Genomic DNA, 17,735 nt, shown 5'->3' with positions numbered 1-17,735 from the left:
ATAGTTGTAATATGCACAACATTAGATCACAAAAAAAGATAAACCAAAGCACGACTGCAAACGTATACGAGCGGGTGTATTTTGGGATGTTGCGTAACCGCAGCTGGAGTCACTGCTTTGTAATTAGTGCATTCCGACCCCTGTATTTACCCCCCCCAGTGTGCTACAGCTACACAATGCTGCAGTGCTGCACACATTAAAACATATTATTTTCATGCCAATACAAACATGGCCTAATTGTTACAGTGGTGCTGAATGAGTTCGACATTGCTTTCAGTGTCCAAAGTGATCATGTCTCCGGTGTCCACATGGTGGCAGTAGTGCTCTACATTTCTTACCCCCCCCTTCACATCATAGCTTGTCTATATATGTGCGCATCAGCATCAGTTATTTCATCTGTATCCTCCAACGCGAGACTGTTTTCTACATTTATTGCGGGCAATGATGCCCTACAATGTCAGCAGCGCTAAATGCTTCATCAGCGGCTCCGACTCATTGTTCGTTATCCACCGTGACTTCGCATGCTGATGGAGCATTATGATGATGATGATGATGATGATGATGATAGTAGTCATGAATGATGATGACCACTTTGGGCAGAGGAAGCCAACATGTGTTATCAAGATGATAGCCGATCGAGGAAAATGGTCAGCGGTCATTTATAGCTAAATATTAGACCAGAGGCATCCAAAGTGCGGTATGGGGGCCATTCGCGGGCTGCGGCTTTGCTTATTGGGCTGTGGAACATTCTGACAATGTAATTTAACAAAGGAAAAATCAACTTTGGCATGATTAGTAGTTGCAAACACGACCGCTTTCGATGCTGCTGATGTTGGCGGAGGTTATGTTGGTTGCCATCTTGGGGCTGAAATCAGCGCGCCCAGCAAAGAATGTTTAAATTGATCAAAATACTGTAAGAATTATTGAAATTATTAGTACATAGTCATGGCTTTTATATAAAATCATAAAATGTTGGAGGCTTTTTAGAGGGCTTTGTAGTTGAAATAGGTGTCCCATTCCGTACACGGTTAGCTCCCTCATGCTAAGTGTTTTTCCTCTCTTCTTTTCTTCCTTCTGCGTTCATGGCAGTCCTGATCAGGTCCGACTATGCGACATGGAGGACCAGGCCAAGTCTTCCAAGAAGGGCATGTGGAGCGAAGGTGGCGGCGCGCAAACCGTCCGTGACATCAAGTACACCATCGAGAACCCCCGCAACTTTGTTGACTCCTTGCACCAGAAGCCCATTAACGGTAAGAAAAAAAACAAACACAAAATGAAAAAAAAAACTGCGTCCCAAAATTTGCTGCCAGGCAGCTCTGTCATAAACACCTAATTTGGCCCGAGTACGCAGGCGAGTGGGAGGGAAAAGGAATGAGGCTAATGGCGCCCAGCAGATCAACCTTCAGCGGCTCATTCTTGCAGAGGTGTAATGTGCCACTCGATGCTGTTAACAGCGGCTCAGCTCATTGCACCGACCTACCAGCAAGCCGGCTAATGAACAAGAAAAGAGCCTCTTCATTGGCTGCGCTCTTCTTTTTTTTTTTTTTTTTTTTTTAACCAAAGCCGATGCACTGCAGCTGCTTCAAAGTGTAAAGTGCAATTTAAGAGCAAATTGACTTTGGTGCAGGTGACTCTTATCCCATATTGGACTATTTTCACCAGTTTCAAATGCATCTCAGACGCCACAATTGGACTGGAAGTGCATTAATCAAAATGTCGACAGTTTAAAAGTTTGGTGGGAACACGCCTTTTTGGGGGGATGTTTGACTGAGTTCCTCTAAGAAACTATTGTGAACTCGAGTCTCCTTCCAACATCTGCACTGTAGCTCTGCACTTGTCCGACATAATAATAGATGCTAGGCCTGTCATAAGAACGGATATTGCTGGGTGACAGTTACCGCCGTTAAGCAATATTTTTGACATTATTTTGAGACCCTTTTCCATTAATTTAATGAGAAACTACACATCATAATGCAAGTGCACTGTATTGGAATGGACTGAATGTCTGACAGGTGATCAGTCATCCAGCCTGTTTGAGTGAGAGAGTTTTATTTTAAGATGTGTTGTGAAGCCTGAACCACAATAGGGAGAGAGGGGAGATGATTGATTTTCCTGAGGTTGGGTGCTCATAAACAGGCTCCGGGGACAGATTACTGTTAACACTTAGATGCATAAGTGGGTCAAAAATGACCCGGTCAGGTTGTTTTCTTGAAATATCTTTGTAATGAAAATTTTTCATCATTTCGTATTCCTAAAAAAACATGTTTTTAATATCATGCCATTCACATTTTTAACTTACCTTTTATAAATTTTAAGAAATTTTAGTGACTACCCCAACCTTCCATAAGTGGGTCAAAAATGACCCGGTCAGGTTGTTTTCTTGAAATATCTTTGTAATGACAATTTTTCATCATTTCATATTCCAGGTATTCCTAAAAAAAAAACATGTTTTTAATATCATGCCATTCACATTTTTAACTTACCTTATGTAAATTTTAAGAAATTTTAGTTACTACACCAACCTTCCATAAGTGGGTCAAAAATGACCCGGTCAGGTTGTTTTCTTGAAATATCTTCATAATAAAAAATTTTCATCATTTCATATTCCAGGTATTCCTAAAAAAACGTCTTTTTAATATCATGCCATTCACATTTTTAACTTACCTTTTATACATTTTAAGAAATTTTAGTTTTTGTGTTACTACCCCAACCTTCCATAAGTGGGTCAAAAATGACCCGGTCAGGTTGTTTTCTTGAAATATCTTCATAATGAAAATTTTTCATCATTTCATATTCCAGGTATTCCTAAAAAAACATCTTTTTAATATCATGCCATTCACATTTTTAACTTACCTTTTTATACATTTTAAGAAATTTTAGTTTTTGTGTTACTACCCCAACCTTCCATAAGTGGGTCAAAAATTACCCGGTCAGGTTGTTTTCTTGAAATATCTTCGTAATGACAATTTTTCATCATTTCATATTCCAGGTATTCCTAAAAAAACGTCTTTTTAATATCATACCATTCACATTTTTAACTTACCTTTTTATACATTTTAAGAAATTTTAGTTTTTGTGTTACTACCCCAACCTTCCATAAGTGAGTCAAAAATGACCCGGTCAGGTTGTTTTCTTGAAATATCTTCATAATGAAAATTTTTCATCATTTCATATTCCAGGTATTCCTAAAAAAACCTGTTTTTAATATCATACCATTCACATTTTTAACTTACCTTTTTATACATTTTAAGAAATTTTAGTTTTTGTGTTACTACCCCAACCTTCCATAAGTGGGTCATTGTTCTCTTGAAATATCTTTGTAATGAAATTTTTTCATCATTTCATATTCCAGGTATTCCTAAAAAAACATGTTTTTCATATCATGCCATTCACATTTTTAACTTACCTTTTATAAATTTTAAGAAATTTTAGTTTTTGTGTTACTACCCCAACATTCCATAAGTGGGTCATTGTTCTCTTGAAATATCTTTGTAATGAAAATTTTTCATCATTTCATATTCCAGGTATTCCTAAAAAAAACTGTTTTTAATATCATACCATTCACATTTTTAACTTACCTTTTCATACATTTTAAGAAATTTTAGTTTTTGTGTTACTACCCCAACTTTCCATAAGTGGGTCAAAAATGACCCGCATGTATTTTCTATGGAATCTAATCAGAACCTTTGATTCTTATCAACTTAAAATTAACTGTAGACCACACAGACTATATCAGAAGTGTCACCCCTCAGGAAGATTATTTTACACATAAAGTGCTAATACAACAAGTATTATCTTCATATAATGTGTATGTGTCTTTTTATATTATCAACAAATTAGCCTACTTTATAACTAGCGGACACTAGCTGGCTAACATAACTATATGTATTGTTGGGTATTACTCTTTTGCGAGATACACGGCTGAAATGGTCCTACAGATGCTGGATCTTGTGTGGTCCTAAATATAATACTAAATATCATACAAGTCATTATTCCTAACCAAAATGGCAAAATTGGCATAAAAAAAGCATTGATTCTAGTATGGGTCACTTTTGAGAGTAGGGTCCAGTCACTCGTGCATCTAAGGGTTAAAGTCACTTTTACCTAACAGACGTCTTAACTCCACACTCTCCCACAGCCATCATCGAGCACGTGCGTGACGGCAGCGTGGTCCGTGCCCTGCTGCTACCCGACTACTATCTGGTCACCGTCATGCTGTCTGGAGTCAAGGTAACTCGAGCGCCATTAGCGTCACAAACACGACCGGCACATGTTCCTAGCTTCTAAAAAAAAAAACACTCGGTGCTCGTTTTTTGTTCCGCCGCTACAAAATGTTTCAATCAATCTGTTTTGTAAATCTCCGCCAATGGACCACTCAAGGTAATCGTCCTCACTTGAAGACATGACACTGATGTCGAAAGGCTTTTTTCACCCCCTTCGGTGGCATCTGTTTCTCTGGTGCTTTGCAATGCGACATCCGTTTTAAACAGCTGTGCGTGAACCGCAAAAGACGTCGCCAATGAAAAATAAACACACAGGCTTTTTCTTGCTAAATGACTACCCCCCCACCTCCCCACTCGTCTCCTCCAGTGTCCCACGTTCAAGCGGGAAGCAGATGGCACGGAGACGCCGGAGCCTTTTGCGGCCGAGGCCAAGTTCTTCACAGAGTCCCGTCTGCTGCAGAGAGATGTGCAGATCATTCTGGAGAGCTGCCCGAACCAGGTCATCCTGGGAACTATCCTGCACCCGGTAAGACGTGTTTGCAAACTTGTGAAAAGTGTGAATTCAAGTCTCTCAAAACGTCCTGAATCTGCAGCAAAATGTCTGCCACGCCCCCTTCAGCAAGGCTCAGTAAAAAAAGCGTTCATGGGTTCTTCACTTTTTGTCTCCCAGAACGGCAACATAACGGAGCTCCTGCTGAAGGAAGGCTTCGCCCGCTGCGTGGACTGGTCCATGGCCGTCTACACACAGGGAGCTGAGAAGCTCCGAGCTTCTGAACGGTACCGAACTGCTTTTTCTTTTTCGTTCTTTAGCTGCAGAGCATTACTCTTTGAATGAAGTCAATGAAGGGGCTGCATGGTGATCTAGTGGTTGGCGCGCAGACCTCACAGCCAGGGTTCAATTCCACCCTCGGCTATCTCTGTGTGGAGTTTGCATGTTCTCCCCGTGCTCTCCGGGACTCCAAATTGTCCATAGGTATGAATGTGAGTGTGAATGGTTGTTTGTCTATATGTGCCCTGTGATTGGCTGGCCACCAGTCCAGGTTGTACCCCGCCTCTCGCCCGTAGACAGCTGGGATAGGCTCCAGCACCTTCGCGACCCTCGTGAGGATAAGCGGTAGAAAATGGATGGATGTTCATACTTGGCTGCATGCGGATCAAGTGGTTAGCGCACAGACCTCTCAGCTAGGAGACTCGAGTTCAATTCCACCCTCGGCCATCTCTGTGTGGAGTTTGCATGTTCTCCCCGTGCATGCGTGGGTTTTCTCCGGGTACTCCGGTTTCCTCCCACATTCCAAAAACATGCTAGGTTAATTAGCGACTCCAAATTGTCCATAGGTATGAATGTGAGTGTGAATGGTTGTTTGTCTATATGTGCCCTGTGATTGGCTGGCTGGCCACCAGTCCAGGGTGTACCACGCCTCTTGCCGGAAGACAGCTGGGATAGGTTCCAGCACCCCTAGTGAGGATAAGCGGTAGAAAATGAATGAATGAAAATCAAAAGGCACAACAAAACCCCACAAAAATGACCTCAAAAACAGGCTAGTTGGTTAGCGCTTGAACGTCTGCTCTCGTTAGCGGCGCGGACGCTCACCGCTGTGTACCAAACCACACACACTCAAACAAAAACATAGTGCTGGAGCCTATCCCAGCTGCCTTTGGTCGAGAGGCGGGGTCCGCCCTGGACTGGTGGCCAGCCAATCACAGGGCACATATAGACAAACAACCATTCACACTCTCATTCATACCTATGGACAATTTGGAGTGGCTAATGAAGCTAACATGTTTTTGGAATGTGGGAGGAAACCGGAGAACATGCCAATCATCCAGATCTATCTATGACTCCAACATTTGGACACCACATCTAATTCCATTGCGCAAGCAACTGCGTATATATTTTTGGCTGCTACTGTTGATTCTACCCACTCACATGACGCTACTTCTAGTGAGTTTTACACTTCTTTTTTTTTTTTTTCCCTCCATTAGTTCTGCTAAGGAGCGTAAAGTGCGTATCTGGAAGGACTACGTTGCACCCACAGCCAATTTGGACCAGAAGGACAGACAATTTGTAGCCAAGGTGAGGCCCTCAAGTGGCTTTTTTTTTTCTTTATATTTGTCCTTTTTGTTTCTTCCCGTCGGCCCTAAGGTGACACACGGCGCCGCTTTGTTTCCAATGAAAGCCTTTTTTGAACAGAGGGGGGGGAAAAAAGTAGCACCAAAGACATGAATAAAACCTGACCCCATTTCCCCTCCCCTGACACTTGTTATGTTCATATAAACAATCCTCTCCTCTGGAGCTACGGGAACAAAAGCTTTACTGCAACCTTGAAACGGTGCCCCTGTCCAATTAGGCCCAAATCGCTGGCTCATACTCCTAAAAGCCAAGAAGATATTAGCTTTGGAGGTTATTGCCCGGGGGGCCTTGGGGAGGGTAAAAAGTGTCCTTAATGCAGAGTACAGTGTGGAGAGTGCACTCCCTCCTACTTGTCAGCACATATTAGCTTAAATCACGGGAGATGGACACACCACTACATCTAATTGTCAGTGTAAAATAATATTATGACCTTTGCAACAGAGTGGAAAAATATCATTAAACATCTCAAGTACCCCCCACTTTTATTTTTTTTTTAAAACTATACTGATAAATTCATGGCTTGCCTGAGGGTTACATAAAAGGTTGCTTTGAACTTGATCAAGAGCGCTCCCGCATAATGATGCAAAAAAAAAAAAAAAAAAAAAAAGAGGAGAGGTGAGATAAAACATTTATATCGCCTGCGTGAGTCTGATCTCCCAATGAGAGGCGAGGATGTGAGGAACGCACGTGAGATCGGGCTCTTTTCAGGTACCACGGTCGGTACAAAAGCAGACGCCCTTCACTGCCGGCCATTTTGACTCCTCTTTCAAGGAACACATATCATTGTTCTGTGACGAGGTAACCACATACGCGCATGGCTCGACTGTAGCGTTGGTCCTGAGGAGCCTTAGCTGCCCTGTAAGATGACTGGCAAAAAAAAAAATAATAATAATAAGTAGGAAATTTCCATCTGCTTTGGGCCTGGCATGTAATATAATATAATAGTAATATAATATAATTAGGGCTGTCAGATGATTTTAATCAAATTAATCAGTTTTCAAATGATGGATTAATATACATGTGTATCTTTGCATGTACTTTTTTTTTTACTTTTTCCTGTAATAATCGCACAACATCTAAATCACACAGACAGTGCTGTTATGAGCCTAGAAGTGGTTGCGTTCAAAGACACCCCAAAACGTGGATTGAATGCAAATGTTTTGAGTGGACGTATTTTTTTTTTAAATTTATTATAAATTTTTTTCCTCTTTTCTCTTTTTTACCATGCTAACTGTTCAGTAACATATATAATATATACGAGCGTAACAAAATAACTACTATAGATCTACTAATAAGAACACATAATTGCATTAATTGCAATCATCTGCATTAAAAAAAACACAACATAGTGCTAGCAAAGAGGTCAGTCTGAATTACCAATAGGATTTCACAATAAAGGCTGTAATTAGTCAGTCTCATCATATCTCGAGGTAACCTTGTTGGAACTGCATTTCCTTTTCTTTGCAGTCTTCCGACTTTTCTCAGTCCTCAATTTTCATTCGTTCATCTCAAATTTCTTTTTTTTTTTTTTTTGTGGACGTATTTCTGAGCAAATGCAGCAAATTGTACTTCCGTACTAAGAGCTGTGGTTTTCGGAGTGTCAGTGAATGCACCTCTGTGACAACGAGGAAGTGTCGTTCCCAGGGTGGCGGGATGAGAGAGGTGTTTGTGAGTTGGAGATGTGTTCATACTTCCGTACTAAGAGCTGTGGTTTTCGGAGTGTCAGTGAATGCACCTCCGGCGTGGTCTTGTGACAATGAGGAAGTGTCGTTCCCAGGGTGGCGGGATGAGAGAGGTGTTTGTGAGTTGGAGATGTGTTCGTACTTCCGTACTAAGAGCTGTGGTTTTCGGAGTGTCAGTGAATGCACCTCCATGCGTTCTCTTGTGACAACGAGGAAGTGGCGGGATGAGAGAAGTGTTTGTGAGTTGGAGATGTGTTCATACTTCCGTACTAAGAGCTGTGGTTTTCGGAGTGTCAGTGAATGCACCTCCATGTGGTCTCTTGTGACAACGAGGAAGTGGCGGGATGAGAGAGGTGTTTGTGAGTTGGAGATGTGGTTTTCGGAGTGTCAGTGAATGCACCTCCATGTGGTCTGTGACAACGAGGAAGTGTCGTTCCCAGGGTGGCGGGATGAGAGAGATGTTTGTGAGTTGGAGATGTGTTCGTACTAAGAGCTGTGGTTTTCGGAGTGTCAGTGAATGCACCTCCATGCGTTCTCTTGTGACAACGAGGAAGTGTCGTTCCCAGGGTGGCGGGATGAGAGAGGTGTTTGTGAGTTGGAGATGTGTTCGTACTTCCGTACTAAGCTGGTTTTCGGAGTGTCAGTGAATGCACCTCCATGTGGTCTCTTGTGACAACGAGGAAGTGGCGGGATGAGAGAGGTGTTTGTGAGTTGGAGATGTGTTCGTACTTCCGTACTCAGAGCTGTGGTTTTCGGAGTGTCGGTGAATGCAACTCCGTTGTGGTCTCTTGTGACAACGAGGAAGTGTCGTTCCCAGGGTGGCGGGATGAGAGAGGTGTTTGTGAGTTGGAGATGTGTTCGTACTAAGAGCTGTGGTTTTCGGAGTGTCAGTGAATGCACCTCTGGTGTGGTCTTGTGACAATCAGGAAGTGTCGTTCCCAGGGTGGCGGGATGAGAGAGGTGTTTGTAAGTTGGAGATGTGTTCGTACTTTCGTACTCAGAGCTGTGGTTTTCGGACTGTCAGTGAATGCACCTCCATGTGGTCTTGTGACAATGAGGAAGTGTCGTTCCCAGGGTGGCGGGATGAGAGAGGTGTTTGTGTTGAAGATGTGTTCGTACTTCCGTACTAAGAGCTGTGGTTTTCGGAGTGTCAGTGAATGCACCTCCATGTGGTCTCTTGTGACAACGAGGAAGTGTCGTTCCCAGGTTGGCGGGATTAGAGGTGTTTGAGTTGGTGATGTGTTCGGGTCAGAATGAAGTTATGAACAAGCGGTAGACTCTGACTGTGTGGGGACGCCATTTTGGCTTGACATGATGCACATGTGTTTATGACACAACAAATTAGTATCATTGAGTTACCACGTTAATGTGCTATTTTTGACAGCCCTATGTAGTACAGTAAATTATACTATACCACTAGTTGGGTTATTGGTTTATCACCTGCTTTTTATATGTAGTACATCCCTCAGAAGTGAATAGCACACCTTTTTAATATGAAGTTAAGTGGAAGAGAAATGAGGGTCGTCCTGAGTAGCAGCACAACTGGGTCACAGGGGATGAAGAGAAGGTCAGGACGCGTACTAGTCAGAAATTAAAAAGTCACTTAAGGTGTGGTGGGGGGGTGGATGAAAGCGGGCCGAGTTGGTCTGTGGCCCAGTTTTCAAGTCAAGAGGAGGAAGATTACTGCTACTACGTGTCGCTGAGCTTTGCCAGCAGAAGCCTTCAGGCTGCACAGCTAGCGTGAACCACCTTTTTTCCTCCTCAAATGGTTTTGGAAGCATTTGGGTGTCAAGTCGTGTGTGTGTGTGTGTGTGTGGGTCCTGCACCGTGATAGAAGATCCTCGCCACTGCAGATGTCATGCAGGCGGTGTGTCCTGAGGGTGGCAGTAGAGCGCCGCCTCTCGGAGTCCTCAACAGAGACCATGAGTCATGCTGGATGCTATTTGTCTCTTGATGGCAGACCCTTTTTTTTTTTTTGCAAAGACTTACCCGCTTCCGTCTCGCCACCCCCCCCATCTTGTGTCATCATTTTCAACTACCCGCTCCCTGATAATTAGGTGATTTACTTGGTGCAGGCCACATATTGACCTTGAGTTGATGTGTCATTAAATCTCAAACCCTCCACCTTGTGTGTCTGTCATCCCCGCGGTTACTCCATGATTTAACGTCGGTGGCGAATGATTTATGTGGAAAACAACACTCTTGTACACACAAGGGTGAAAATTTGTCAGCACGTTTTGTCGCCTGTGTGATGATTTGCCGGACAATGACCTGACACGGTATCGCTGTTATTAAATTAGGATGGCGTTAAAAACCTGAGCGAATCAGCTGCAAGGAGACAAATCAATACAATCTGAAAATGTTGGTTAATATAGAAAACCTATGGAAGGGGCAGAGTCCATGAAAGACTTGCATTGCCTAGACACACGGCGCTATTGGAATTGGGTAACAAACATATGGAGGACTACTTTTGATCAGGTGAAAAACAGACTTCAGTTTATTTTCTTAGGTTTTTTTCTTTTGCATATTGTAAATCTACTTAAAACCTCATTAATGTCCAAATTACATCAATTTATTGAAAACTACAATTAAAGTGAAATAGGCTGTTTATCAGCTGATCCAAAGTTTAAGACCATCGCTCAAAAACTGCTCCAAACCACAAGTACAAAATGTCCGTCGGACTCGGTATTGAGTACCTCCATTAATAGCTTAAAAAATGTTTTTAGGCATGCTTGATACGAGTGTTTCCAGGAAGCTATTGGGAACATTGGGAAGATGGCGTCACCAAGGGCATCAACTGTCTGGAACTGATGGCCATTTTTATCAACTTCCTCGCCATCCATCCAAATATTCTCTATGGGATTGAATCGGGAAGATGTTTGAAATCCTTGATCAAGCTAGCATTGAGTTACAGCGTTGTCCTGTTGGGGGGGGGGGGGGACCCAGCTGGTACCACACAGACCAGGGCCCTCCGTCATGAGGGATGCCGGCAGCCCTTTTCAAAACCCCAGATCATGATTGAACCCCCCCCCCCCTCCCCTCCACTAAGCCCGGTAGTGCTAATATGGTTGCTATTACCTTACGTTATATTACCTTAACACTGCAGGAAAGAGTGGGAAAAGTTCTCCTCCCAATTATGGCTTAAGTTTACAATCAATACAACTGGTTAGCCTGCTAGCTAGTGGCCGTCTTGAGTCCCTGCAGCACAAGACTTGTGCAATGTGTTGTAAACAATGAATAATTGGAGTATGTTATTTCATGTCTTTAAAATAAACATATTTAGAAAGTATTTTGCAAGCACTATTCAACTGGTCTTGAAGGGGTCTGTATGCTGTCTTGCTGGAAATACTTTCAAATAGGGACATATTTGACTCAGCACATCGTCCGTGTCAAATCCTGAGTCATTCATGTCAAAGTCCACGTCAGGTTGCGAGTCGTTGATATCGTCAAGTCCAAAGTCGTCCAAGGTCACCTCTGCATCCAAGCCATAGAGGGCACCATAAATGTGTTTGGTTTAGCTTTATTGGGTGTAAAGAGACATGAGGGCGGCATCACTTGTGGCCTACTTAAAAGCCTCTTCCTTCCGGGCACCCCCCCCCCCCCCTTCCCTTCCATCTCCACACCAAACTCTTTCCTTTTCTCGAATACCGCTCATTATTTATTTTTACCCTGTCATTTCATTTGTATTCATGACTTTAAATGACGACTTTTCATCTAGGGGGAAGATTTGCATAATTTCCCTGCTAGACTTGTGACTCAAGTTATTTGGTCTCTCCGCAGGGGGGGGGTAGGGTCCCACGTGGCGTGTTGTGTTAATTCGGCAACCGTAGTAAGACGATATTTTTTTATGACCAACACATCTGACCTGCTACTTAAGAGGGAAAAGTAGAACAATGAATCACGTTTGTGGTTTTTAATTGAGTGGAGGCTAGCTATGCTAATGAACTAGCGTCAGAACATTCTAATTAGTGTTGTCAGTCTTCTTCCTGGCCGCTTCCCAGTTACGACGAAGCCAAGGCCTTCTTCAGAAGCTGAGCCAATCCAGGAGGCTGATGATGCCTTCGGGAGCGTCTTTTTTTTTTGGAGGCGGACATCCAAATTCCAAACTCTACCGCCACCTTGTATTTCATACAAGAACTTAATGTTAAAGTCATAGTTGAAGTTGTGACGTCCGCGGTAGCAGTCACTCCCCCCCTGACTTTGACGCAAGAACAGAGTTCTGGACGGTTTTTGGTGGGTCGGTTTGGTGACAAAACAGACCAGAACTCTGGTCCCGGGATGAAGTGGAAGAATCACTGTTGATGCACATCATTTGCTACACAAATCCAGTTTCATTGTGTTGCGTCATAGTCTGTTTCTTTAAGGAATTTGCCTCTTCATGCCATTTCTCGTTTCTTTTCTTATGTCATTCAACATCAGCTATCTGCCGTAGTGTACCTTTTTTTTTTTTCCTGGCTTTCTTCCACATCCTCCTCCTCTGTAGTTGTGGCGCCAGAAGCCCATAACGAATGACGTAACTCTTGTTTTTTTTTGGACAAGTTAGTTCCTCCCTCATGCCAGACAGTTTTCAAGCTAGTGGCGTCAGTAAACAGATCTGCAATCGTGGGCAGGAAGAGTGCCAAAATATGGTGGCTATTACCTTACGTTATATTACCCTAACACTGCAGGAAAGCGTGTGAAAAGTTCCCCTCGCGATCATTTATTTATGGCTTAAGTTTACAATCAATACATTCTAGGCTAACTGATTAGCTCGCTAGCTAGCGGCCGTCTTGAGTCCCTGCAGCACAAGACTTGTGCAAAGTGTTGTAAACAATGAATAATCGAAGTACAGTAAACCTCGGATATATCGGATTCAATTGTTCCCACTGGTTTTGTCCGATATAAGCGAAATCCGTTATATGCGTATACCGGAAAATGTCCGTTTTACGCATATATCGGATTTATATCCGGTATATGCGTAAATCGGATTTTATCCGTTATAAAAAGGCACTTCCTTGACTATGTTTCCAATGTACCTGGACGCGCAGGCAACGCTGCAAATGACGTCATATAGCGGCCTGTCACGATTCAGCGAATCGGAGCGCCACGATGCGGCCATCCGATATATGCGAGGGAAATTTAATGGAAATGCATTGGAATGGGACTGGAGATTTTGTCCGAAATAGGCGAAATCCGTTATAAAAAATCCGATATATGCAATGATTTTTTATTGGAAATGCATTACAGAAAAATCGGTTCTTTTTTATCTGTCCGTTGTGAGCGAATTTCCGATATATCCGAGTCCGATATATCCGAGGTTTACTGTATGTGTTATTTCATGTCTTAAAAAACATATTAAAGTATTTTGCAAGCATATGTTTACAACTACAGTCTTCATTCGCCGCTTCATGCTTCAAAGTTTCACTCTGGCAGTTACTAATCAACGCAGTTTCATGGTTGATTATGGCTATTACTTAAATTATGCAAATGTAGGTACATGTTTAAGTATTTCCGGCCTAAATTAAGCATTTTCAAATAGGAAGTACTCGGTGTCAATGTGAGAGTAAACATATGTGTTATTTTTTTGTGTACTCTATTGGGTCATATGGGTGTAAATGTGACTATAGGGGTGCTATCACATGTCTAAAGGGCTCTAGAATGTTGCAAACAGGCTTGATGCGAGCTCCGCTAACTCGGGGTCGGTTCGAGATAATTAAAGTTGCATAACAGCAAATCTTTCATTCTTCTTGCAGGTGATGCAGGTGGTCAACGCCGACGCCATGGTGGTCAAGATGAACTCCGGAGAGTACAAAACCATCCATCTGTCCAGCATTCGCCCCCCCAGGATTGAGGGAGAGGTAAAAAAAAAAAAAAAAAAATCTCCTGTGATTCTATTTATGTTTGCTTTAATCATGTTTGTCTGCATCAATGTATGCTAACCCACTCACCTGCAAACCGATCGTGGGAACACGGATGCGCACAAAGCGATGTTGGCACACGCCCAGTGTTTGCAGCATTGCAGAGAGCGATACTGCTTTCTCTCGTTTTTAAGGTTAAAAGAGAAAAAAAAAAAAAATCCCAGCTACACGTGTGACTGTGCTGCTTGGTTACCTTGCATGGCAACCTTCAAAAACATCAGAGCATCAATAAAAAGGCCAGAAAGACATGAAAAAGGGAGCGAGATGTCTCCTGCCAGTAGTAATAAGAACTATCGCGTGGGCTTTATTTATCCTGTTTTTTTTTTTTTCTATGATCGCCATTCATCCTGTGAGCCACCGCTTTTTTTTTTTTCTACTGCCAATCACTCCCGGCATTCGTTTACCCCCCCCCCACACAGCAGGGATGCAGACTGTTGTCCCATTATTGAGTATAGTGCACTATTGGCTCTTTTGTGGTGTCATCCAACACGACAACATCATTTCACAATTTAAAACCAGGCTAAGAAGAAAAAGCTAATTTTTGTCAGTTTGCTGCAGGGTGCTCACATTAGCGACACTTTTTTTTTTTTTTCCTCCCCTCAATAGAAGTTGTTCATTGGCCTCCTGCTGGGGTTTGTTAGCGAGAACTCCAATCCTTGGAAGCTCCTGCCTGCAATCTTCCAGTCTGTCACCATGGCAGCAGTGCAAAGGAGTGATGCCTTGCTAGCCCCGTTTACTGCTGGCTCATCGGAACTTTTTTTGCTGTCACGCGTCATGAAAAATAACAGTGTATATTTGATTTGGGCAGAGGTAGTTAGCTTTTTTTTTTTGCTGTTTTTTGGGGGGGATAAGGTTGAGTGACAGGTCTTAGCGGGTGTGTTTTTCAACTCGACATGTTGGGGAGTGAGCCGGCGTCTCATTGTCAGACTCGTACGGACACACCGGAGGAGCGAAGCGCCGTTTTTGAGTCACGGTATTCTTAATCATTGCTGCTAGCAACGCTAGCTGCTCTTTTGTGCAGTTGGAGTTAAAAAAAAAAAATTCACACCACAATACAGTAAACCTCGGATATATCGGACTCGGATATATCGGAAATTCGCTCACAACGTACAGATAAAAAAGAACCGATTTTTCTGTAATGCATTTCCAATAAAAATTCATTGCATATATCGGATTTTTTATAACGGATTTCACCTATTTCGGACAAAATCTCCAGTCCCGTTCCAATGCATTTCCATTAAATTTCCCTCGCATATATCGGATGGCCGCATCGTGGCGCTCCGATTCGCCGAATCGTGACAGGCCGCTATATGACGTCATTTGCATCGTTTGCAGCGTTGCCTGCGCGTCCAGGTACATTGGAAACATAGTCAAGGAAGTGCCTTTTTATAACGGATAAAATCCGATTTACGCATATACCGGATATAAATCCGATATATGCGTAAAACGCACATTTTCCGGTATACGCATATAACTGATTTCGCTTATATCGGACAAAACCAGTGGGAACAATTGAATCCGATATATCCGAGGTTTACTGTATAAGTTTCCACTTTTGGGGGTCGCCAAACCCCCAAAAATGCTGGAGCCTATCTCAACTGTCTTTGGGCGAGAGGCGGGTTAAAAGTGGAGCAAACAATATTTGTCAGGTGCTCAAACAGGTTCCATTACAGTTGACAACATTAGCTTAGCTATGTGCTACAGTGCTAATATTAGTCATTTCTTTAACACAATCACGCTAGGCTAGCTTGTTCTGCATCTAATGGACGGATAGCTATCGGATTTATTTTACGGTGTGTAGCAAAGCCTGCTGGAACATCATTAAAAGTACATTTTATAATAATATGGGTCTTTTTTAAAAACAAAATGGATATGAGTAAGCTAGAACAGGGGTGTTGATAAAGCAGCTAGACAGGACGAGGATGTCGACTCTCGAGAGCCAAGATGGAGATGCCAAAAAAAAAAAAAAAGTGACAAGAGCGGAATGGTGAAATGACAAGACTAAGTCTGAGCACATCATCCAGAAACTCTGCTAATGCCGCCCGGGGAAAGCTCACAGAGAGAGGAGCAGAAGATCGTCATCGCTGTGTCTCTTCAGCGTGACCCAGTAACAGCAGTTTGCGCTTGCTATCCTGGGGGGTGGGGGTGGGTGGGTGGGGGGGGGCTCTGTTCTATTTGGGGTAAATTCCCTTCGTTCCAAATTACCCGCTTCTGCTCAGGAATGGTCTTTGACTATTGCAGAGGCATGGCACTTTTTTTTGCTGGATGGTACAGTGACGCCGTGCTGCGGGGGGGCGGGGGTGGGGGGGGCAGGCTTCAGCCCGGGGAACATGAAAGGTGAAGTGATGACTCATGGGTACGACGGCGTATTGTCCATACATGAACACTGGCGTGTTGGCGGCGGTGCACATGACTCAGGACTTGGGCTGATCCCGTGTCATCTTATCCCAAATTAAAGGGTCAACACATGTCATGCCAGGCTCGGGGGCGAGGGGGGGGCGGCACGCCGTGGGTGTACACATGTCGTGTGGCAGGATGGTCAAATTTGGAGGGAAGGAGCAGGAAGTGGGCGGCGGGAAGGAGGGATGACACAAAGGGAGCGGGGGGGGGACTGTTATAGGGCAAAAAATGGCAATGAAGCTCAACATTTCTATGCGTTTACTAGCTGTACATGTCGACTGTTTAAAGCGCCATACCCCGCTATTGGCTATACGCCATTCACCAGTCCAGTTTTATTAAAAAAGAAAATACATATCTATATAAAACATGTCCCGAGTTTATTTATAAAATATTAGCAAAATTGAACTTTATCTTTTCCTGTTCCCGGGCAGCTCCAGACGTTCTTCGATTTAAAAAAAAAAATAAAATAAAATAAAAATGGAGGGGAGCAATTGGTTTTTTGTTTTTGATTGGACGAACGAAAAACTGGCAATACAGCGTTAAGTGGAAGAAAAACTCGAATAAGTCGGTATCACGTGATGTTGGTGTTTACGTTTTACTGTGAATGCCCCGTTGACTATTCTGGTTGATTATAGCGACGCATGTAGACACGCGATTTGGAATATTCCTTTCCATGGATACCATTGCTTTCGGAAAGGTAATGGTTTAATTTCATTTGAACATGCATCAGATTACAATTGAATGCATCCCATAATCAGTTCACAGTTCCACATGTCCAAAAGGAGTAGGAAGAAGCAAAGCTTATTAAATCCTACCCCTCCATCTGGTACTTTTACAATCAGTAACTGTTACATTTGTTCACTTCCTGCTTTCCTAATATAGTTTAATTTTTTTTTACTTTAAAAAAATGGATTTACTTCCTGCTTTCCCAATATAGTTTATTTTTTACTTTAAAAAAATATTTTTTGTTCACTTCCTGCTTTCCTAATATAGTTTAATTTTATTTTACTTTTAATGTTTTTTTTCGTTACAATCAGTAACTGTTACATTTGTTCACTTCCTGCTTTCCTAATATAGTTTAATTTTTTTTTACTTAAAAAAATTGATTCACTTCCTGCTTTCCCAATATAGTTTATTTTTTTACTTTTAAAAAAAATATTTTTTGTTCACTTCCTGCTTTCCTAATATAGTTTAATTTTTTTTTACTTTTAATGTTTTTTTTCGTTACAATCAGTAACTGTTACATTTGTTCACTTCCTGCTTTCCTAATAGTTAAATTTTTTTTTACTTTAAAAAAAATTCATTCACTTCCTGCTTTCCCAATATAGTTTATTTTTTTACTTTTTAAAAAAATATATATTTTGTTCACTTCCTGCTTTCGTAATAGTTTAATTTTTTTCGA

At 42.4% G+C, this 17,735-nt stretch overlaps 1 protein-coding gene across 1 annotated transcript in view; it reads left to right on the top strand.

Annotated features, from left to right (window-relative positions):
• The window catches only part of snd1 (staphylococcal nuclease and tudor domain containing 1), a 176,080-nt gene that overhangs the window by 3,213 nt on the left and 155,132 nt on the right, over window positions 1–17,735 (top strand). The window contains exons 5-10 of the mRNA XM_058078020.1: window positions 1,090–1,250; window positions 4,139–4,230; window positions 4,591–4,749; window positions 4,894–5,000; window positions 6,207–6,297; window positions 13,769–13,873. Of these exons, the coding sequence (XP_057934003.1) occupies window positions 1,090–1,250; window positions 4,139–4,230; window positions 4,591–4,749; window positions 4,894–5,000; window positions 6,207–6,297; window positions 13,769–13,873 (715 nt within the window). The remainder of the gene's footprint in view (window positions 1–1,089; window positions 1,251–4,138; window positions 4,231–4,590; window positions 4,750–4,893; window positions 5,001–6,206; window positions 6,298–13,768; window positions 13,874–17,735) is intronic.

This window comes from Doryrhamphus excisus, chromosome 7, assembly GCF_030265055.1.
Source record: "Doryrhamphus excisus isolate RoL2022-K1 chromosome 7, RoL_Dexc_1.0, whole genome shotgun sequence".
Classification (NCBI taxonomy): Eukaryota; Metazoa; Chordata; class Actinopteri; order Syngnathiformes; family Syngnathidae; genus Doryrhamphus; species Doryrhamphus excisus.
The sequence above is the reverse complement of the archived record's forward strand: the minus strand, read 5'-3'. Positions and strand labels throughout refer to the sequence as shown.